Genomic DNA, 25,540 nt, shown 5'->3' with positions numbered 1-25,540 from the left:
CACTCCAGGGAACCCTTGATCCGGCTCTTACTTGAGCCCAAAGCTTTTGAAAAGCTGTCTTTCCAATATCAACAATCCCCCTTTGAGTTCAAAACACGTAGGTTAGGAACCTTACACATAGTCCATCAATAATTATATATACAGCAGGAAGGAGCCTGTCAACTATAAGCAGGCCAGCTCTCAGAATACAAATTAAAAAACATATTTATTGAGTTACTACATTAAACAACATGTGGTAAATGTTAGACAGCAACCATGTCATTATCAAGGCACACCAGCCTTCTAACTCCTACCTCCTTAAATGCTAGACACAAGCGCCAAATGGACAGGAAAGATGTCCAAAAACACAATGCATGCTGGGATTGCATAGTCATATAAACATGTATACAAACAGGATTGTTAGAGCATGTGGATGGAGGAACATGGTAGTCATAGTAACAAACAAACAAACCCGGACAATTATAAAAGACATCACGGTTTACCATATAAATTTACCATATAAATGGAGCAGCCAATGTGCTGCAGCAGTGTTGCTATGACTACAATGTCATAGCAACACTGAGGTGATGGGGACACTGTAGTCATTGCACCCCCTGCAACGACAGTAGTTTTGCTATTGCCTGCACACTCTATCATCTCCTATCAGCACAAAGCATGTGCAGTGAAGCTCAAAATGTCAATGTGTCAGCCCCACGTTTCTGCTTAGAAGAGCAGAACGGAGCCGTGGGAGGATGGACCAGCATCACCAGCCCTCCTTCCCAAATTTTGATATGGGGCCCCACAATTTAGTGTACTGCCCCTGAGTACTCCTGTGCTATGATGGTCCATGAGGGAGGAAGGGGGTGCAGGTGGGCAGCGAATTGATTTGTAAATAGCACAAAGGTGCCTGGGGTGAGCAAACTGGGTGCATATTAGATTAGTGAAGCAGCAAATAAAAAAGCAACTTTGTTTTCATATCCTTAAAAACACCAGGTACTGACCAGTGCTGTGTGCAGAAGGGAAGGGGTAAGAGAGGAAGGCAGTAGTAGAACAGACAAATGTTCAGTGTCTTCCCGATGTCATCATACTTAACTACTCTCCCAGAGGTCCAGGAGACTCAAGAAATTCTAGAAGGCCACCCTTTATGGACACTGCTTCACTTTCTTCAAGTTGCATCATTGCACAGTGGGGGCTGTGCTGTGATGATGCAAATCGCATTGTCATGGTCCAGCACTTGTCCCTTGGACCTGTCTTCTGGGGTCTCCTGTAGGGAAGGTCCAAAATTAGGCAAGTATGCAGCTAAGGGAGGAGGGGAATCTCTAACTGCAGGGGAAATAGACTAATAATTGTAAGTGTTTCCCCCGGTCCCGTCAATGTATCTGTCTGTCCCATCAGTGTGTCTCCCAGTTCCATCAGTGTATCTGTCTGTCCCGTCAGTATGTCTCCCACTTTCATCAGTGTATCTGTCTGTCCCATCAGTGTATCTGTTTGTCCCATCAATGTGTCTCTCAGTCCCGTCAGTATTTCTGTCTGTCCCATCAGTGTGTCTCCCAGTCCAGTCAGTGTATCTGTCTGTCCCGTCAGTGTGTCTCCTAGTCCCGTCAGTGTGTCTCCTAGTCCCTTCAGTGTATCTGTCTGTCTCGTCAGTGTGTCTCCAAGTCCCGTCAGTGTGTCTCCAAGTCCCGTCAGTGTACCTGTCTGTCCCATCAGTGTGTCTCCTAGTCCCTTCAGTGTATCTGTCTGTCTCGTCAGTGTGTCTCCCAGTCCCGTCAGTGTATCTGTCTGTCCCATCAGTGTGTCTCCAAGTCCCGTCAGTGTACCTGTTTGTTCCGTCAGTGTGTCTCTCAGTCCCGTCAGTGTATCTGTCTGTCCCGTCAGTGTGTCTCCCAGTCCAGTCAGTGTATCTGTCTGTCCCGTCCGTGCATCTCCCAGTCCCGTCAGTGTATCTGTCTGTCTTGCTGGTGTGTCTCCCAGTCCTGTCAGTGTATCTGTCTGTCTTGTTAGTGTGTCTCCCAGTCCCGTCAGTTTGTCTCCCAGTCCCGTCAGAGCATCTGTCTGTCCCGTCAGTGTGTCTCCCAATCCCGTCAGTGTGTCTCCCAGTCCCATTAGTGTGTCTGTTGGGGAAATTATTGTTAACTCTTAATAGGTACTGATGTATTAGCGCTGATCTTAATTTCCTCTGTTCTGGTTCTGTAAGTCTTTTTCTGGGGATTTTACACAAATAATAGGAGTTATCTCTCTACCTGTACTTATAAATTTAGCGCCTTGAAAGGGTTTGTGAGAACAATCTCTGTGTAGACGGGATCCTAGTTTGGAGAATGTATAAAATGTTCAGTGCTAATACCTTTTATCCTTGCACTTATACCTTAATAATTAAACACTTAATACCTTCTTATCTAAAATAACGACACGGACACCAGATATAAGTTTGGCAAAAAAAGGGGCGTATTTATTTTGTGGAAGAATTTTATTTTAAAACTCTGAATGGCGACGAGAGCGAAACAGTCAGCTAACGACTAAATTTTAAACCAATACAGCGTAAGGTGAAATAATACCGCTGTCCCAAGACTTTACGGATCCCAAGTCTTTACGATTGGTCGGTACTAAACTTGGCGTCATCGTGACTGCCCCCTTCTGGACTCACATTGTCGCATACGACCGGATATCCTCCGCCCCAGAGGCCAAGAGTCAGGTTACTGCAAAAGGGACAGTGACGTGCGACCAATTAAACGGTAGTACCTTCGATTAGCCGCTGACTGCATTGCTCTCCTACCCACTGCGCCTTGTCCTAAGACAAGGACTTAAATTTAGTATAACCAGCTTATGCCGGGCGGGAGGGAGTTATCTGACATCCAGGGCAAAGAGAGAGCCAGCCCCCAGCTCCCAGATAATTTATGCCCTCCTGGACAAACCACTCCCCCAGGAGTGATAGGCTGGCTGACATCACATGTTTAACCCCTAATGCAGTGCTGATGAAATATAGCACGAAATTTTAATTGCCCTCAGCTTATGGCTTCACTTAAACTAGTAAGACAGATCAGACAGATCCGAGGGTCAGAGGTTGGTTTTGATTATAAAAGTACCGTCTCGCTTCTGGGACTGCAATAATTGAACATTTCATTAAAACAAGACAGATCAATAACATACATTTTATTCAGTACTGTCAAACTGACTATCCCCTATTTGTTCTCAGGTTAGAAAGTCAAATACTGTCTGCTTTTATCTATAGGCAAACAGAAAATTTCTTCCTCAGATGCCTGCAGAAAAAATAAAACTAAGCGGATGCTCCTATATCCCTGTATCTTGTAGGCAGTATTTATATTTGGCGATCTATGTAGCCCCTCTGGATTACATTCCATGCACGCAGCCAGGCTTTATAAGAATTACATCACCAGTATCTGCCAGGCTGAGTCGGCACTTCCTCCTCTGCTGTCTGAATGATAAATAAGGTACAGCTCAGTCTGTGCTAGGTCTAATCACTGCAGTGTTGCAGGAGTACCCATTCAATACAGTGTATAAGAACATGGCAATGGACTAATGCCCGTGAACATGATTAAAACTGTGTTCTGCACATATGATTTCCTTAACAGCTCAACCTGTGCATTCAGTGTATGAAAACACTCTATAGCATTCTAAAAAGCTATAGAGTGTCTGTCTTGCAGATGTAATGCAATGCAGTCTTTTGTGTTTTTATATTGTAGCATAGCAATCAGGCATTTGTTCAATCTTGGTGAAGGATGGATTTAGTTTTTTTTTCTTATTTGGTGCTGAGGAAAGAGCAGCTACGGAGACATTTAGAAGCAGCCTAGGAGCACTAGTCTTGCAGTGAAAGGCGTTCGGAAAACAAGCAACATACAGGGATCCTAAATGCCTTGTTGGAATTTTAAGTAGGGCAAATACTGCTTTCAATCAAGTTCTAAGCCGGGGAGGATGTCCGAGCTTACTAACATGACAAAAATAAAAGCAGATATTGCATTTGGGAGGTAATAACTGAGACCGTTTTACAAGACCGTCTGCAGCTGCCAGACTTTCACCCCCATCTCCCCCTTTCCCTCTCTTTAATTGCATCTGAGGATGTAGCTGCAGAAACAAGAGCTTTCTGGATCTCTGGAAGACTCAATCCCTGAATAAATACTTGTTTTCTAGAAGCAGGATTGGCAGGGGTGGCAGTTCATATATTGGTAAACAAGCTGCGTGTGCTCTTTGGACAGAGAGACACATGACATTGAGTGCCATGGACGCCACAGGGCCTGTCACCTTCTCCCATGTCTTTGGGCAGCAGTGTGAAGTCATGGAGGCAGGTAAGTGTCATGTATTAGAATGTGATGGCTATATATTTAATAAATAAAATGGCATATATTGTGGTTTCTGTCTTCTGGCTCGTCACATTATGTGTGTGACCTGCATGATTATTCATAGACAGTGTGACAAGTATTCAGACCCAATCATACACATTGGAGTGAAGCAACAGTTGTAGAATATGTTAATATATTGTACAATATTGTGTTGCAAATACATAAAATGAAAAACAAATAATTTGTTAACTTATGTGCAGGGTTGGTTTGTTAATGGGGGAAGTCTAAAGCAGCTGTCTCAAGATGTAGAAAAATGTGGGGAATAAACTTTTACAATGAGCCATTTATTGCTACCATAATTTAAAGCAGCAATTCCACATAGATGTATTTTATTTTTGGCTTTAAATAGCAAGTTAAGTACCTTTAAGGTATGCATCTGATAGTTATTTTTCTTATCTATCCTACAAGTCATTATCTCCTTTTCAAAAGCTCTCTGGTTGGCAAACAAAAATGGCTGCCAGACACAGGCACAATCTGTCTGCTACACAATCACAGGTTCACAGCTCTCAGCATGTTATGTGATGGAAAAGGTGGAGAAGGAGGATATCACATTTGAGACAGAGGTCAGAGCGTTGTTCAAAAGCCTCTTTGCTGACTACATCCTGTGTCATGTGACTGTGGTTGCCATGGTAGTCCAGAAACATAAATCATTAATAGCAGCCTGAAGAAAACAAAAAGGCAACATGGTAAATACCAACATTTATTCAGTGATTTATATTAAAAAAAACATATGGTATCGCTGCTTTAAATTAATGTTTTTTTTATCCAGCATGTATGGTTGCTTTAATTGTTATAGTGTACACGACACAAATACAAATGTTTCTTAGTTTGTGTAAAGAAATAAAATAGCGCAGTTTACCTTATGCCTCATACCTCCATGATGTCACTAGTTACTAGTGAATTGATAGGTGGCATTGAAACCATTGGTTGAAATATTGGTGGAGACCAAAAATTGCCTGCCTTCACTATGTAGGCGATAGTACCATTTAAGTTCGATTTAAACTAGACTACAAAGTTACTATTAAACATTTTACTAAACTGTACAGACAATGTCCATTGTTATAGGTAAAAGTAATATTAATAAGTAAAATATGAAACAGTAAAAACAAATCACAAAAATATTGATGCAGGGGTTGATACAAGGAAATGAATCTGTCCTAATTTACTTTCTGTTATAAACGTAATAGTTATAAAATTTAGTCATTGCTGCCTCACATAATATTTTGCTCTAGGAAGATAAGTCTGGTTCATTTAAAGTCAATGGTTCTGGGTAGCGAAACTAGCAGATGGAGTGCAGGACATGGTTTCTAGATGTCTTTGTAGCTGCTTGGAGTTGTGTGCTTTATACAAACTTCTAAATATGGGTATTTCTTATTATTTGATTAATTGAATTGATTTATATTGCATCTGGAGATGACCGTTTATTTTATACATAATAAGATATCTATATTAACCTATTGGGGGGGTCACCTTTTCTGAGGTTTTGACCCTTCTACATGAGATATGGTGCTACCTGATGGCTATTAGTAAATAAAGCAAAACTCAAGCACATTCAACATGTTTACAATGCCCCAGTGCAGGGGGGATTCATTTTTATTGCCAAAAAGTGTCTTATCACATATACATGTTTAGCATTAGTCGACAATGTACCTTCCATCAATGTAAGAAAATTGCATTGGGAAAATATTGAAATCTTGGAGAAAAATGTTCAGAATATTTTTTTATGACTTTGTTATAAATCAATAGGAAAAGTTAACAATGCCCCATTGTCATATTACATCACATGGCAGCTTTCCTTGGCCTAGTAGAAAAACAATGGTCTTATAAGTTGTAGAGGAGGTTGTTCCCTTTGTATTGAAGACAAAAGACAGTTCTGTACATATGCAAGATATAGACTCCACTGTAATGTATAACTGAGCAAATCATTAGTTCTGTCAATAAAAATTTGATGCACAATAATTTTAATAGAATTTTTCATTATATCAACCAAGGGACTATAACGGGCACCTGTTCAGTTGTCACTACTGTTTGTGTTCTAACTCTGGGATCAGCAATCCCTATTTTTATGCTTTTAATTGGGCCACTTAAAGGAGTCTATGATACATGGGAGAAAGCTATATTATAGTATAAACATGTGTGCCAATAGGGTGGTTTATCAGTGTAATCTTCAATACACAGAGATGGATCATAGTAACTGTTATCATGGGTGTATTTATAAACAGTGGTGAATGTAGAAGTGGTGGTATGGAAAATATAAGTGAACAGAATTTGCAGATAGGTCAAGCTGAGACATACTGGTAGATGTGCCAAGTCCTTAGTCCTACTCAGACCGGGATGGTTTGCAGTTTTACTGTTATGGGGCTATCGCAAGACCCTTGACTGTAAGGTTTGCTTGAGAATAAACAAGCGAGAATACCTGGTCAGTCATTCATCTGTTGGCGTTGGATGCAGCCCGTATGAACAAACTGTGCTTTTTTGGTTGCGTGAGACATTCTGCTGCACATGGTTTAAGGTGTAACTCAAATCTCCACCTAAGTTCAGCTTGGTAAATATTTTCCAACAGCTTATAAGAGCCAATGGTATCGGTTTCGCACTATGGGTCCACATATGGGTGAAGATCTCCAACTTTCTTGCACACAAAGGTGCTCCCGCTGGCAAGGTAGATGGCCAAATATAGCCCCTCTTCGGATTGTCATCATTATATTCTAAGAAGGTCTTTAAATCCGAGAAGAAATTAATCTTCCACAGTGGAATTTGTGCTCAAGGTAATTAATCATTTGGGCAGTCTTAAGGATAGTAAAGATGCAATATCTCCTTTTTTTTATTATCGAAAACATTTTGGTATTCTTGATAAGGCTCTGGGAATACTATTGGAAATGGAGCCACAACACCTTGTTTGCTATGAGCAGTTATACATCCCATCCAAGCGATTGAAGAATTATGCACCGTCATCCAGGATATCCATGTGGTTCATTATGTTCATTGCATTATGCTTATACCACTTTTTATATATAAGGCAAGGTTTTATCACAACTTCACAACTTTTGCAAGGCTTCTTCACACAAACACACACACACACACACACATATATATATATATTGTGACATAATCAGGGGGGCAGGTACCACCTCCTGGGGGAAGATGGCGACGATCAACGGTAGTAAACCACACAAGTCCAGAGGTTTCAGGTTATAAACCACAGCTAGTTTATTCACCAGCTTGCTAACAAAATAAAACACAAACAAAATCCTAGCTGTCTGGCTACTAGCTAATATATTTTAGCAAGTCCCTCTCTCAGGTGTTGGACCTTGTGTTCAAACACACACTCAACATATCATTGTTCAACACAGCAGAGTGTCTCAGGAGGCAACTCACCTCCTCCCCAGGTCTGAGAGACAATGGTTGTATATTCTAGCTGCCTTTTCACAGGCACCTCACATGTGCATCTCTTGATCAGTCTGTTTAGAGACTGGCAGACTAGAAGACCCGGACTGGGCCTTATGTATGGAGCCCACCCTTCTCTTTCTCCATACATAACACCAGGGACCCTTACCATGTTTTGTTAGCGCAGGGAAATACCTTTCGGGAAGCTTTTCCCACACATCTACACCTTCTCCCTGGTGTTTTAACGTACATAACGTATATATATATGTACACACACATATATATATATATATATATATATATATATATATATATACACAAGTTAACCTGTGCATGATACTCATGCATTCTAGTCAAATCAAGCTACTTAAGGTGTTAAAAAGGTTCTTGTCATGCATTTGGGCCATAGCCCAGGCCTCCTCAGGGGAAGAGCGTTACTTCCCGACGCAAGCGCCCTTTTTTAACGTGGTTTTGTTCACATGTCACCACCTCATCATTCTTCTCCATCACCTCATCCTTCATTTTCATCGCCACATCTATCCAGATGTCTATCCAGACACAGGGATCTCTCTCAGCGGTCCTGAGTATCACACTCCTCTCGCTCTGTCACCCCCGGCAACCACCAACCACTCCCCACAGTCACCCCCGGCAACCACCAGCCACTCCCCACAGTCACCCCCGGCAACCACCAACCACTCCCCACTGTCACCCCCGGCAGCCACCAACCACTCCCAACTGTCACTTCTCCTTCAAGAAATATATATATATTTTTTTTAAATCTTTATAAACACTTTTAACAATTAACAAATTAAATTAACAAATTAAAAACATCTTAGTATACCAAATTTCAGCCCTTTCTGATTTTTTTTCCCACACACACTAAGAATTTAGTAGGTCAGTGTATAACTCCGCCCAACAGGTGGCGCTGCAGCTTGGTTTTATTTTTTACACACACACACACACACACACACACACACAGACAGACTAACACACGCCACTAGGCATTTATATTATAGATACATATATACATAAATATATATATATATATATATATATATATATATATATATATATTAGTGGAGGTTACTATCTATATTCACTCACACATGAACACGCGCACACAAGGGTTTACTTTTATCAGATGTCAATTAACCTATGTGTGTTTTTGCAGTGTGGGAGGACATCAGAGCACTCAGAGGAAACCCTCCACAAACACAGGGAGAACATACAAACCCCACTCAGATGGTGCCCTGGTTATAATCAATGCTAACCTTGCTGCTGGGAAACTGTTAACAGAACTGTGAGAGAGTTCCAGAGACAATTTTATGGAAACAATATTTTAATAACCTGCATACATACAAAGAAAGATCATGATTACACCTAGTATATGGTTTTTAGGAAAATATCTTTTGGAACAGGCTTACTGAAACAAACTGCTGTCATATATAGTGATCCCATATTGTATGCTTGAATAGAGTAACACTACCACCTAATGTCTTTTATTATTGGGGTTTGGTTATCAGTATAAAACCCAGTCTCAATATGAGTACTTTGAAATCTCCCCATTGGACATAAGAGTAAGTGCCCTGGTACCCTTCAAAACCTGTCACTCATCTTCACCATGTGGTGTGAAACTGGTGTGAAACTGGCTTTTATCTGGGATTTCCTGCTCTAGTTCTAGACACTTGTACCTGCTTAATAACTTGTAATCCGAGATAAGTAAACAATCTGGATCTGTAGATGTGGGCAACATTCTATATTTCAGTTGGTGCAATATGTATTACATTAGTCTGGGCAATGTATTCTATTTCAGAGGGTGGTATATGTATTACTGTAGATGAGGTGATAGCTATCACAGTAGGTTTGGACAATGGACTGTATTACAGTGGGTGTTATATGTCTTACAGTAGTTGAGGCGATAGATATCACAGTAGGTTTGGACAATGGACTGTATTACAGTGGGTGTTATATGTATTACAGTAGTTGAGGCGATAGATATCACAGTAGGTTTGGACAATGGACTGTATTACAGTGGGTGTTATATGTATTACAGTAGTTGAGGCGATAGATATCACAGTAGGTTTGGACAATGGACTGTATTACAGTGGGTGTTATATGTATTACAGTGGTTGAGGTGATAGATATCACAGTAGGTTTGGACAATGGACTGTATTACAGTGGGTGTTATATGTATTACAGTAGTTGAGGTGATAGATATCACAGTAGGTTTGGACAATGGACTGTATTACAGTGGGTGTTATATGTATTACTGTAGTTGAGGCGATAGATATCACAGTAGGTTTGGACAATGGACTGTATTACAGTGGGTGTTATATGTATTACAGTAGTTGAGGCGATAGATATCACAGTAGGTTTGGACAATGGACTGTATTACAGTGGGTGTTATATGTATTACAGTAGTTGAGATGATAGATATCACAGTAGGTTTGGACAATGGACTGTATTACAGTGGGTGTTATATGTATTACTGTAGTTGAGGCGATAGATATCACAGTAGGTTTGGACAATGGACTGTATTACAGTGGGTGTTATATGTATTACAGTAGTTGAGGTGATAGCTATCACAGTAGGTTTGGACAATGGACTGTATTATAGTGGGTGTTATATGTCTTACAGTACTTTTGGTGATAGCTACTGCAGTAGTTTTGGACAATGGACTGTATTACATTGGGTGTTATATGTCTTACAGTAATTGAGGTGATAGCTACTACAGTAGGTTTGGACAATGGACTGTAATACAGTGGGTGTTATATGTCTTACAATAGTTGAGGCGATAGCTATCACAGTAGGTTTGGACAACGGACTGTATTACAGTGGGTGTTATATGTCTTACAATAGTTGAGGCGATAGCTATCACAGTAGGTTTGGACAATGGACTGTATTACAGTGGGTGTTATATGTATTACAGTAGTTGAGGTGATAGCTATCACAGTAGGTTTGGACAACGGACTGTATTACAGTGTTATATGTCTTACAGTAGTTGAGGCGATAGCTATCACAGTAGGTTTGGACAATGGACTGTATTACAGTGTTATATGTCTTACCGTAGTTGAGGCGATCGCTATCACAGTAGGCTTGGACAACGGACTGTATTACAGTGGGTGTTATATGTATTACAGTGGTTGAGGCGATAGCTATCACAGTAGGTTTGGACAACGGACTGTATTACAGTGGGTGTTATATGTCTTACAGTGGTTGAGGCGATAGCTATCACAGTAGGTTTGGACAATGGACTGTATTACAGTGGGTGTTATATGCATTACCGTAGTTGAGGTGATAGCTATCACAGTAGGTTTGGACAATGGACTGTATTACAGTGGGTGTTATATGTATTACAGTAGTTGAGGCGATAGCTATCACAGTAGGTTTGGACAATGGACTGTATTACAGTGGGTGTTATATGTATTACAGTAGATGAGGTGATAGCTATCACAGTAGGTTTGGACACCGGACTGTATTACAGTGGTTGTTATATGCATTACCGTAGTTGAGGTGATAGCTATCACAGTAGGTTTGGACAATGGACTGTATTACAGTGGGTGTTATATGTATTACAGTAGATGAGGCGATAGTTATCACAGTAGGTTTGGACAATGGACTATATTACAGTGGGTGTTATATGTATTACAGTAGTTGAGGTGATAGCTATCACAGTAGGTTTGGACAACGGACTGTATTACAGTGTTATATGTCTTACAGTAGTTGAGGCGATAGATATCACAGTAGGTTTGGACAACGGACTGTATTACAGTGGTTGTTATATGTATTACAGTAGTTGAGGCGATAGCTATCACAGTAGGTTTGGACAATGGACTGTATTACAGTGGGTGTTATATGTATTACAGTAGTTGAGGCGATAGCTATCACAGTAGGTTTGGACAACAGACTGTATTACAGTGTTATATGTATTACCGTAGTTGAGGCGATAGCTATCACAGTAGGTTTGGACAACAGACTGTATTACAGTGGGTGTTATATGTATTACAGTAGTTGAGGCGATAGCTATCACAGTAGGTTTGGACAAAGGACTGTATTACAGTGTTATATGTATTAAAGTAGTTGAGGCGATAGCTATCACAGTAGGTTTGGACAATGGACTGTATTACAGTGGGTGTTATATGTCTTACAGTACTTTTCGTGATAGCTACTACAGTAGGTTTGGACAATGGACTGTATTACAGTGGTTGTTATATGTCTTACAATAGTTGAGGCGATAGCTATCACAGTAGGTTTGGACAACAGACTGTATTACAGTGTTATATGTATTACAGTAGTTGAGGCGATAGCTATCACAGTAGGTTTGGACAAAGGACTGTATTACAGTGTTATATGTATTACAGTAGTTGAGGCGATAGCTATCACAGTAGGTTTGGACAATGGACTGTATTACAGTGGGTGTTATATGTATTACAGTGGTTGAGGCGATAGCTATCACAGTAGGTTTGGACAAAGGACTGTATTACAGTGTTATATGTATTACAGTAGTTGAGGCGATAGATATCACAGTAGGTTTGGACAATGGACTGTATTACAGTGGGTGTTATATGTCTTACAGTACTTTTCGTGATAGCTACTACAGTAGGTTTGGACAATGGACTGTATTACAGTGGTTGTTATATGTCTTACAATAGTTGAGGCGATAGCTATCACAGTAGGTTTAGACAACGGACTGTATTACAGTGGTTGTTATATGTCTTACAATAGTTGAGGCGATAGCTACTATCACCGTAGGTTTGGACAACGGACTGTATTACAGTGGGTGTTATATGTCTTACAGTGGTTGAGGTGATAGCTATCACAGTACGCTTGGACAACGGACTGAATTACAGTGGGTGTTATATGTATTACAGTGGTTGAGGTGATAGCTATCACAGTAGGTTTGGACAACGGACTGTATTACAGTGGGTGTTATATGTATTACAGTAGTTGAGGCGATAGCTATCACAGTAGGTTTGGACAATGGACTGTATTACAGTGGGTGTTATATGTATTACAGTAGTTGAGGTGATAGCTATCACAGTAGGTTTGGACAACGGACTGTATTACAGTGTTATATGTCTTACAGTAGTTGAGGCGATAGCTATCACAGTAGGTTTGGACAATGGACTGTATTACAGTGTTATATGTCTTACCGTAGTTGAGGCGATCGCTATCACAGTAGGCTTGGACAACGGACTGTATTACAGTGGGTGTTATATGTATTACAGTGGTTGAGGCGATAGCTATCACAGTAGGTTTGGACAACGGACTGTATTACAGTGGGTGTTATATGTCTTACAGTGGTTGAGGCGATAGCTATCACAGTAGGTTTGGACAATGGACTGTATTACAGTGGGTGTTATATGCATTACCGTAGTTGAGGTGATAGCTATCACAGTAGGTTTGGACAATGGACTGTATTACAGTGGGTGTTATATGTATTACAGTAGTTGAGGCGATAGCTATCACAGTAGGTTTGGACAATGGACTGTATTACAGTGGGTGTTATATGTATTACAGTAGATGAGGTGATAGCTATCACAGTAGGTTTGGACACCGGACTGTATTACAGTGGTTGTTATATGCATTACCGTAGTTGAGGTGATAGCTATCACAGTAGGTTTGGACAATGGACTGTATTACAGTGGGTGTTATATGTATTACAGTAGATGAGGCGATAGTTATCACAGTAGGTTTGGACAACGGACTGTATTACAGTGGTTGTTATATGTATTACTGTAGTTGAGGCGATAGCTATCACAGTAGGTTTGGACAATGGACTATATTACAGTGGGTGTTATATGTATTACAGTAGTTGAGGTGATAGCTATCACAGTAGGTTTGGACAACGGACTGTATTACAGTGTTATATGTCTTACAGTAGTTGAGGCGATAGATATCACAGTAGGTTTGGACAACGGACTGTATTACAGTGGTTGTTATATGTATTACTGTAGTTGAGGCGATAGCTATCACAGTAGGTTTGGACAATGGACTGTATTACAGTGGGTGTTATATGTATTACAGTACTTTTGGTGATAGCTACTACAGTAGGTTTGGACAATGGACTGTATTACAGTGGTTGTTATATGTATTACAATAGTTGAGGCGATAGATATCACAGTAGGTTTGGACAACGGACTGTATTACAGTGGTTGTTATATGTATTACAGTAGTTGAGGCGATAGCTATCACAGTAGGTTTGGACAATGGACTGTATTACAGTGGGTGTTATATGTATTACAGTAGTTGAGGTGATAGCTATCACAGTAGGTTTGGACAATGGACTGTATTATAGTGGGTGTTATATGTATTACAGTGGTTGAGGCGATAGCTATCACAGTAGGTTTGGACAACGGACTGTATTACAGTGGTTGTTATATGTATTACTGTAGTTGAGGCGATAGCTATCACAGTATGACAATGGACTGTATTACAGTGGGTGTTATATGTATTACATTAGTTGAGGCGATAGCTATCACAGTAGGTTTGGACAAAGGACTGTATTACAGTGGGTGTTATATGTATTACAGTAGATGAGGTGATAGCTATCACAGTAGGTTTGGACAAAGGACTGTATTACATTGGTATATGTATTACAGTAGTTGAGGCGATAGCTATCACAGTAGGTTTGGACAGCGGACTGTATTACATTGGTATATGTATTACAGTGGTTGAGGCGATATATATGGCTTTGTATGGCAAATTTGCTGCTAAGAGAGCCATCAATTTCTGCAATGTAGGGAGCTCTTGTACTCTGTAATAAACCTACTCAAGAGACATCATTGAAGGTGACAGGTAATTAGAGAAAAGGCTGTGAAATCAATATTTTGATGGTATGGCATGGGTTGTGTAAAAGCCACTTATTAATGTCATAGTCTCTTGATACCAATATCAGTAAGTGCTACAACACTTGAGAATTCTGCTTTTAATGTGTCATATTGTCAGCTATGCTTCTTATTTCATCTGTGCGGATGAAACGGCACAGGTTACATTTAAAAAAAACTCTTGTGATACGTGCAGGTTTTCCCGTAAACCACAACAAACTTATTCATGATTCATCCATGTTTCCGATGGGTACAATCATTGAGGCCTTGAATGCGCAACTCTATAGCACTTCTTGCACAAGTTATAACATCACCAAAAACCTATTGCTATTTCCATATTATTTTAAATATTTATGTATTCCTCCCAAAATATACTGCTCCTTCATGCTAATTTATGTTTTCTTTATCTTCTGAAACTAAGGGAACATCCTCTATTCCCTTACATCAATGAAAAATATTTTAACTGTGAAGTTAATTTCCGAAATGCAAAATAGAAGCGCTGGAGTGCAAATACAGCTTTTGACTCCCCGGTGCACCCTGACTTGTGCAAATGCAACTACATTTCCGCTAGTATGCATAAGTTTGCAGAACAAGATGGCTGCATTAGGGAGAGCAGCCGCTAGAGGCAGACGGGTAAGAGTTGGGACAAGTGATAGAATTTCTAGCAGTCTGGGGTAAACCAATGCACTTTGTTTTTCAAAGTGATGCAGAAATTAGGTTTTATTTTGTAGAGCAAGATAATTGTAAAGGGATAAAGGGGTGAACAAGGTGCATTATTTGAGAAGTCCCCTGCCATGCATGGCTGTTACCATGCCGGAACTCAGAGCTGGTCCTTTGTCTCTTACTTTTAATGAGACATAGCAGACCATGTGCACAGGCAGCCAATCACAAGTGGCCAGCGTGGTAAAATGCTGGGGATTGGCTGGCCAGTGAAGGGAAGCTCAGGGAACTACTGGCTTTAATCATTATGTGTTGGTCGGCTATATTGTGTGGTTGGGTCATTTTGTGTAGAAAAAGAGAAGAAGATTTTAATATTTAATAAAGGGGTGAATGAGGGTTTTAGGCACATTTTTATCCAGTAAAAGTTTATTTTCAAATTGTGTGTGTTTTTTGTTATACTCTTTTGGTATAACAGCCAGAGGTCTTAGGGACACTATCTTATGTGAGGTTTATTTATAGCTACTGTTACGAGCCGCGGCGGTGCCCAGCTGCCGCAACTCTCCTACCTCCATCCCGGCCATCGCTATGGCGACCGGGACGTCACTTCCGGGGGCTCGCCGACCGTTGCCGTAGCAACGGCCAGACGCTCTTCTGTCCAGCGCCGCGTCCCGGCATTACAGGGCAGCCGGGCGCGTGCGCAACAGCGGGGCAAGCCTGCGGGCTAATTGGGACAGCCTGTGTGCAATTGGAGAGCTGGGCTCTCATTGGTCTGCTTCAGTATTTAAGGCAGTGAGGTCTGCTGCCTCATTGCCGGTTATAGCTTCTGTTCCAGTCTGCTGACCTGCTCTGTGCCTTGTTTCTGCCTATTGAACTTTCTGCTGATTACCCGTGTATGACCCTTTGCCTGGATTTGAACTTTGCTTGTGTATCTCGTGACCCTGACCTCTGGCCTGTCTACCGATCTTCCTGTCTGCTTGTGACCCTTGACCTCGGCTTGTTAATTGGAATTGCTACCTGCTGCTCGACGATCAAAAGCATTGGTGGTCAGTGGTTAGCAACACACAGCCAATCGCCAGGCTGCCTGTTGCTGTGCAGCAGACAGGAAGCAGGACGTCTTCACTTCCTATCTGCTGATCTGAGGAGAGGAGCGACACTGGCACAACTACAGGTAAGTGAAGAAGGGAACTGCCCTGCATATCTATAGGGAGGGGGGAACTGCCCTGCATATCTATAGGGAGGGGGGGAACTGCCCTGCATATCTATAGGGAGGGGGGGAAACTGCCCTGCATATCTATAGGGAGGGGGGGGAACTGCCCTGCATATCTATAGGGAGGGGGGAACTGCCCTGCATATCTATAGGGAGGGGGGGGACTACCCTGCATATCTATAGGGAGGGAGAGGGGGGACTGTCATGCATATGTATAGGGAGGGAGAGGGGGACTGTCATACAAATCTATAGGGTGGGAGGGGGGGGGCTGCCATGAAAATATATAGGGAGGGAGAGAGGTTGATATGTATGAAGGAGGGCAGAGGAGGGGTGCTGATATATGTGACTGGGGGAGTTTTGATGTGATGGGGGGAGATAGCTACAGAGTGGAGGTAAGGAAAATAGCTGCAAGGGGGATGGATGCAGGGTGGGAGGTAAAGAAAATGGCTGCAGCAGGGGTTAAGGAAAATGGCTGTGGGGGGCGGGGTTGTGGTTAAGGAAAATGGCTGCAGGGAGTATTTAAAAAATAGAGCAGCTTTGGGGGGCAGAATCTCATGATTGTGTGGTGGTCACATGGGTGGTCTCAGCAATAACTAGAATACTAAATATTAGTGAGATGGGGCTGGTAGAGGTTTGTATTTGATTGACAACAAATATTCAGATATTGCTTATATATGCCTGTCCAATGGGGTACTTTTAGCTGGCCATAATGGAGTGTTTTGTTTTAACTAAAGGGCCTAATCATTCAGGGTTTGCATTATAATACATTTTTGCATTTTCAAAACAGGACGCCAACTTTCCAGAAGCCAGCGAGAGGATAACAAAATTGCAAGAGAGAAGAGCAAGAACAGGTAAGAGACAATGGCACAATCTGTCTAAATTTGAATGCTGGAGAATACACCTGAACATTCATATTCAGGAGTGTTCCTATACACCTATATATTCGGAGGAGGGGGGGGGGGGGGGGCGCTGCGGCCGTATTAGCCTAGGGCGGCCAGAACCCTTAATCAGGCCCTGCAAGTATTGCAGACACAGAACAATGGATCTTTGGAAGAGGCTGCGAAGAGGTAACAACAAGGAATATGGCTGATGCAGTTGTCGGCAAGCAGCTTGTAGTAGTCCCAGGGAACAGGAGGAATAACAGGAGCAACAAATGAGCACAACAATATCAGGAACAGCAACATAAATGACCAGCAAAGGTAACTGGAAGAGGCAGGTATAAATAATGAGAGAACAGGTGCAGATGATTAGCTAGTGCAGCAGGTTAACCCCTGCTAGTGAAAGAGGCAAGGATTAGTAGCAGCACCTCTGGTGAACAGGGGTACTGCAAGGCACATACAATAGCATAAAGTCTAATATAGTTTCAGAAGCAGGAGCTGTCCATACAAATCAACATGCTGATGCAATGCTGTAGTAGAAACTAAGACAGATCCTGACAGATTCCTATCTTAGGTCCACTGGCAAAAAAGAACCCCTACGTTGCCCCAAAAATGTATTAACATCTTCAAGCATGCACAATCTGTTCTCCTTCCAGATTACTTGAGTATGTCGTCCTCCAAAACAAAATCTTATTTTGGCAAGTCAGGTGCATAGACCGATATATCCTTGCAATGATATTAAAGCCTCATCACAACGTCATTTATCTAGGTCCACCCATCATCCTGTGCAAAATGTGTTACTCTTCGCATTTGATCACAAAGATGTATGTACAGTCCTATAAAAATACCCAGTCCACAAATACATGTTCCTGATGTTACAGTGACAGCTGCAGGACCTATAGATTGTGGGCCTGATTCATTAAGTCTAAACAAATGTATTGTAAAGTTTTTTAAAACCCACATAAATCTGGCATACGCATGTCCCTATTCAACAAGGAGCAAATGTATAGATATGTTTATTGATGAACTCAGGTCTAGGTGTACTCTGCTCTAACAGACAATACACTGTAGGATAGGTCCAATGCATATGTGGAATATAAAGTCCCAAAAAACGCACAGAAAAAAAAACTATTCAATTAATGTCACCTGTTAAAAATATAGTCTTTAATAACAAAACATTAAAAAAATTTAAAAATAATTTTCTTTCATTTCACCCCCCATAAAATACATTTATTAGGATGTTATTAATGTCTACTGTACATAAAATGCATTTTTACAGATGCCCCTGATTGCAAACACATGTTATAGCATGCATACACAACCGTTATCACTATCACTCGGCACTTACACCTGACCTGTAGCTGGTGCAAGTGATACAACTGAAAATCATGTGTCTGAGAGATGCCCAAAGCTTGAATCAGACGTCCTTGGCACGCTCTTACTGTACATTGACTATGTGCATACGCCCCTTCCTCTGCCCCTTAAGCCCCTGAAATTGTAGGTTGTAGTAAGTAGTAAGTGTCCATTGCGCTTGAACATGAATTGGACATTGCTGCGTTATCAGGCGTATGATCTTTTCTGGGCATGTGCAGATCGATAGAGAAATGACAACCTCAAAAACATAGTGTGAGTCCAAGGCAAGCTTCACTCTTATTGATTGTCTCACATCCTCTCCCATCTTGACTACTGCAACCTCCTACTTTCTGGTATTTCCCTCACCCATCTATCCCCACTTCAATCCATCTTAAATGTCGCAGCAATACTGATTTTCCCCTCTTGCTGTTGCACGTAATGGCAAATATAGTCATTAATGATTATTATTATTTTTTTATTTTCCATTTCTATGTCACTTTATAGTGACATAGAAATGGAACCTTCAAAGGGACACGGTATACTTACTTATATTTAGAATACAAAGACTATCCTTAACAAGTTAGATGTGTGAACTTGTTTCCTAAGCAGGTGCATTATCACAATCACTCTGCGGTAGTGGGGAGCATAATCACACGAGCAGACAGGTCACAGACTCACATAAGATCAGCAGACACTTCTCCTGCTGCTGTGAAACTTTTTCATGATCTGATTGGCTACAGGCTGTTCAATCTCCGCCCACTTCAAAACAGGTATCAAACAAAGAGTAAGAGATAAGGAATAGCAACAAAAAGCTGCTCAGTCAGAACCTAGTCAAAATCACCTTGAAAAAAAGCATTGTGACTGTGCACTGCTATGCAGCATTGTACATCAATTCAGAGTGAGATTTGTATTAACATAAAAAAACACCACTTCAAAATACTATATACTATTATATTTGGAGCAGCCACATAATTAACTACATCTTTTATTTTTTTTACTGCTCATTTGACTCTTTATAATATAAATATATATAATTATAGTAAGAGCTGGCCAAGTACCAGGAATCTACATTCTGTTCTGCTGCCACTAGATGGCAGCAGTTACTGGTTGTACTACCGTTCTGCCATGGCTCTAGTAGAGTCTTGACTGAACAGCTGTTGGTTCTGGAATTCCTGCTTGCCTGCATGGCATACACTTGCCTAAGATACAGTCTGTACGTATTCCTGCAACACTACCTAAGCCCCATCCTCTGCTTGCAGCAGCCTTGAGCATTCCTTGACTAGATCTAAGGGTACCTTGCCACTCCATTCGCTATTGTTTTGCCTTATTATTATCAACAAAGATTTGTAAGTCTGAGTGGAGTCTATTCGGATGTGGTAGGGAATTCCATAAGTGGGTTACAGCACATGAGAAGTCTTGTAGGTGAGACTGAGAGGTGGTTACCAGGTCAGAAGTAGATCCAAGAGGGCCAGAGGGACAATATTTCTATATGAAATTTGAGAGGTGGTGATGTTAAATGCTTTGTAGGTAAAGTGAGTAGTTAAATTGGATTTCGGAGGACAAGGAGAGTCAATGTATGGATTTGCAAAGTGGTGCGTACAGCTTGCTGCTTTATATTGGCAGCTCCTGCCTCCTGGACTATTGAACTTTATTATTTGTGTTTCATTTATGTGTTAGCAGCAGTACCTATGATCACCAGAGGTGCTGCTATTGTGCCTGCTTCTTGTCCTGTAGGAGTTATCCTTGCTGCTCTATTATCCCTGGCACCTGGGTGTTTTCCTATGTATACCTGTCACTCCCAGCATACATTGCTGGTTATTGTTGTTGCTTCCTTTCTGCTGTGCTTCTGGGTTACCTGCTGCTTGGGATCTCTCCATATCACCTGCTTACCTGCATCAGCCGTGTTCCTGGTATTTACATCTGCATTTACCTGCAAGCTCATTATTACACCTTCTGGGTTGTACTCTTCAGCAAATAAACATTGTGTGTTTTCACCATATTGGTGGCTCCTTAGCTGTATTCCTGCATTGAATCGTAACAGCTGGGACATTTAAGATGGATTGAAGTGGGGATAGATGGGTGAGGGAATTACCAGATAGGTTGCAGTAGTCAAGACGGGAGAGGATGTGAGACAATCAATAAGAGTTTTGGTAGCATCTTGTAAGAAAGAATGTATTCTGGCAATACTCCTAAAGTGGAGGCTATGGAACTGTGAGATATTCTGGCGTGAGGAATAAATCAGAGGACCAAGTCAAGAGCGACACTCAGGCAGCAGGCTTGGGAGACTGAAGGAATCAACGGTGATTGACATTTAAGAGGAGGTGGTGACGCTGGAAGGAGGGAAGCTTTAGTTAGCGTTGGGACATCCTTGTGGAGATAGCAGAGAAACAGTTACATAAAATAGTATAGAAGGGGAGAGATCAGGGGAGGAGAGGTAGATTTGGGTATTGTCAGCGTACAGGTGATACTAGAGACCAAATGAGCAAGTGATATGCCCAAGAGAAGAGGTGTAAAGTGAGAAAAGCAGAGGACCAAGAATAGACCTTGGTGGACTCAACAGATAGTTGGGATAGAGGGGAGGATGTGCCAGAGGTAGAGACACTAAAGGAGCTGTTCAATTGGTAGGAAGTAAATCAGGAAAGATCTGTGTCACTTAGGCCAATGGAGTGAAGGATATGTAGGAGAAGAGGGAGATCAACAGTGTCTAAAGCAGCAGAGAGGTCCAGGAGGATGAGGATGGAGAAATGACCCTTAGACTTTACTGTAAGTAGATCATTGATCACTTCTGTTAGTGCAGTCTCAGTGGAATATTGGGGACAGTAGCCTGATGGCAGAGAGTGGAGAACAGAGTGAGAGGACAGTGCCCTGCTCTCGCTCCCTAAATGATGGACTGTGTTACCCTTACTCACAATATTGATCCTGGCTGTCTATATTTCTAGCCCTATTTACTGGAGATTTACTAAGCAGTGTTTTTATGTGCGGTTTGCAATCCGCCACACATCGCATACGTTTTTCAATTCTAATTCGAAGGATTTATCAACCTGCAGTTTGGAGGGTGGAAACTCATAACGTATCCTATATGTAGCCGTTTGCAAACCCCTAAACCATATACAGTTTAGGCAAGACTGCTTGAAAAAAAGGCAGATTTTTAGACATACATTAATATTGGCGCCCCTATAAATAAATAACTGCTCCCATAATTAATAAATGTATTATGAAAGTCCAGATCACAGTACTGCTACCAACCCATTGGCTGATAACAGCTCCACTTTCTCTCCCTGACGGAACTCTGACAGCAGAGTTCATAATGGGACAAAAAGCTGAAACAGCCTGTTCTAACATTTAGTTTCCTCTCTGCACTAAAGTCCCATTGCATACCTCCCAACTGTCCCTATTTTGGTTGGACGTCCCGATTCGCAGTCCTCAAAAGGGTTGGGGGCTTAGTGGGGAGATGGGTGAGGTTTAGTCAAAATATTGCCATCCGTGGAGACTTGGCTCTGAATGGCATCCTCCCTCTCCACCAGGCAATTGTAAAGCGCTACGGAACATGTTGGCGCTATATAAATAAATGATGATGATGATGATGATGATTCTGTATTGTACACTAACTAGTCAGTAAAAACAATCTGCATAATAAAAGTTAAAGAAAGACTACTATCCAAACATACTTAGAGATAAAATAAAAATAAACACTGCAATGTATTCTAGTAAAAGAGGAGGTATAATTGTAATTTTATTATTTCTTTGATTATATTGTGTCCTATTATGCTGCTCTGTGGCCTCGAGGCCAAAAAAATAAATCTCTTCATAAGGATCACAAGAAGAGCGGCTAACTGCATACTGATAAAGACACGCAGATAACGGTTAAGGAGCATAATGACACATTTCTAAATATTATCAAAACTATATGTGTTTTTTAATTAAATAAACCATGACGTTTTATATACTTGTCCAATACGCAAGTGTCATAAATATATTTCATCTACCCAGTAAAATACATCCTTATATTTGCAGAGCAGTGATGTCATTTGTGTCACATGACCCATTGTTGAAGTGTTCCGTGATTGTGTCGCATGACAAGATGCTTGTATAAGGTAATCCTCATATCCAGGGAAGATAAAACATATCTCATACATGCCAACTTTCAAAACTCCCATCCCCCCGGGAGATCCCAGGGGAGAAGTCACGTGACAGGGGGTAGGAGGGGGCGTGGTCACGTCATCGCTGCACCATAGCCCCTCCCCCACTATAAAATGCTGAAATTTGCGGCATTGAATAGTGGAGGCGGGGCTTAATGTTGCGATTAAGCCCCTCCCCTGCCATTCAATACTGTGAATTTCGGCGAATCCAGGAGGTTTGCCTACTCTTCCTGGAGTCCAGGAGGACTCCACGAATTCCGGGAGAGTAGGCAAGTATGACATATCTGGACATGACACAAGCATTTTTCTCTGTTTCAAATTAAATTGTGTTTATCATAAGGAATAATGCAACCCAACTGTAAAATTAAAAATCATATTAGAAGTCCCCTTGGAGTTCAATGACTTGTATAACAGCACTCGGCTTGTGGTCTTGTCCTTTTATATGGTTCTATTATTTTTATATTTTCTAATATTCCTATATTTTACGGTATGATGTGCATTATCTCATTATAAAGTACATTTTATACAACATATTCAACTATTCAACTCAACTCTTGAAGGCCATTTCCTTAAACATTTTACAAAACCGGAGGGTTAGTTTTAATACAGAGGAACCTTAACCTGTTATAGGCAGCCTTTACCACGTTAGACATAGGACTTTAAAGTTAAAAAAAAAAATGTTTGTACCAATGCAATGAAACAGCAGGTGGCAGCAGAGTGCAAAGAATTGTGAAGACACTTCCATTGGCTTGTCTATACAAGATGTGTCATATATGAGGAATTCTGTGTAATGTCTCCGCTGATGCTAACAACACACAGCCGTTTCATCTTTCTGTATATTATAATAAAGTGCATACACCGTGCATGGAATGAATGAGATAAGACAGATATTATCAGACTACAAACGTGAAAGAAAACATTCAATTAAATAGTTATCAGTCTCTATGGTAATTCACCACTGTTATGTTCTAGCACATTCTGCATATCTTCGTGAGGGCTGGCTTACATGCTGTTAATTAGAGTCTTGTTATTTGTGACCCTCAAGATTATTTACTGCTAAGGAAATAAGCTGCATTATCCTGTCATTAAAAATACGCTATCCCGCTGCGACAAAACAGTTTCTTACTTTACTCTCAATTCTTGGTTTTTATGAACCAATCAGAAATCTTTGTAAACCACATGAAGATCACATGTTCCAGTGGACAAATTGAATCAACTGATGCCCCTTCCGCCTCTAAAACATAACTTTCTGTTTCATATTATAGAAGGTGAAGATGTAATTCCCAGGATTCTTCTGAGTTCTGTCCAGACCGGTCATGCCAAGTTGATATCCTGGTTTTTTGGAGTTTTTTTTAACCTAACTCCTATGTTTCACTCCTATCCTACATGTTATAGAGATGTAAAAGTTAGTGATCATCAATGTAATTTACCCTCAATACAGAGCCTGATTATCCAATAGGCTAACTAGGCTGAAGCCTAGGGCACAAGACTTTTGGGGGGCACAATATTTTGGGGGGTGCAAAATTGTGACAGCGAGAGGTATAAACTGGGATTCATGTTAAAATATAAGAGAATAGTTGTTCTGCAAAGTGAAATGAAAATATGAAATAAAAAAAGTAGTAAGGATTTAATCCAGATGAATTCCCATGGTAAAGGATGATGACAATGAGTCATGATCATCAACACAAATATTTATTTAAATAGCACCAGTAAATTCCATAGCGCTTTACAATTAAGTCATCCTTGGGCAGGCGCTTGAGGATTAGCCAGTAGGAGAGACCAGAATGGTGACATGCGCAGGAGTGACTGTCCCCTCCCGCTTCACCTCCACATCTTCACCCTAAGTAATGCTTGTTCACGCCTCAATTCTTATTTTAATGAAAATAAAATGAGTCACAAAGATTGCCTTGACTCTTTTAAAAATCCAAGAGGAGCTGAGTTTAAAAAAAAAACAGGAACATAAAATTTGGTGGGGGGTGAAGGAAGCCATTTTTCAAATTAAGAACCAGTTCTTGTTTACTTAGTGCGTATTAGCCTGGTGTGGAAGGTGAGGGGGCGCTACAAGCGCATTAGCCTAGGGCGGCCTAAACCTTAATCAGGCCCAGCCTCAGCGTCCATGCAACTCAACATGTAGCGGTACTTATTAGGTGTACCTGGAGAATCGAGAGGCAGCACAATAATATTTACTAAACTGCGGGTATGAAAAAGTGGAGATGTTGCCTATAGCAACCAATCAGATTCTAGCTGTCATTTGGAGAATGTACTAAATAAATGAAAACTAGAATCTGATTGGTTGCTGTAGGCAACATCTCCAATTTTTCAAACCCGCAGTTTAATAAATATACCTCTTGATCTGCTGTACCTTCCTCAGCCCGTATAGACAATTCCCTCTCTTTTATATTTCTGCCTCATAAAGAACTGAAATGTGATCTACCAGTAATTAAAAATAATTATAGATTTTTATGTTGATTATGTGTACCCCACCACTCCAACTCCCCCACTCCCAGCAGAAGTACAAATGGATGTAAAAAAAACACAAACAAACAAATATTCCAGGCTACAATGAGCAGTTTTCCTCCACTGTAATTTAATATGTAGATTAACAAACAAATATAAGTACGTACATTGTGCTTTGAAAATGTCTTTAGCTTTAGAGCCATAACATTGTCCTGACCATAAAATACACAGACCACAAGCTTGGCAATCTTCTGATATTTAAAGGACATTTCAGAACACTAATAACGATGAAAGAATAAGA

The 25,540-nt window shown here is 40.9% G+C and overlaps 1 protein-coding gene across 1 annotated transcript in view; it reads left to right on the top strand.

Moving 5' to 3' along the window:
- Window positions 1-3,666: 3,666 nt before the first annotated feature.
- KAZN (kazrin, periplakin interacting protein) overlaps window positions 3,667-25,540 on the top strand; it is a 368,693-nt gene continuing 346,819 nt past the window's right edge. Inside the window, exon 1 of the mRNA XM_075189642.1 lies at window positions 3,667-4,280. Coding sequence (XP_075045743.1) covers window positions 4,199-4,280 — 82 coding nt within the window. The 5' untranslated portion in view covers window positions 3,667-4,198. The remainder of the gene's footprint in view (window positions 4,281-25,540) is intronic.

Source organism: Mixophyes fleayi, chromosome 11, assembly GCF_038048845.1.
Source record: "Mixophyes fleayi isolate aMixFle1 chromosome 11, aMixFle1.hap1, whole genome shotgun sequence".
Taxonomy (NCBI): Eukaryota; Metazoa; Chordata; class Amphibia; order Anura; family Limnodynastidae; genus Mixophyes; species Mixophyes fleayi.
This window is presented reverse-complemented; position numbering and strand designations above follow the sequence as displayed.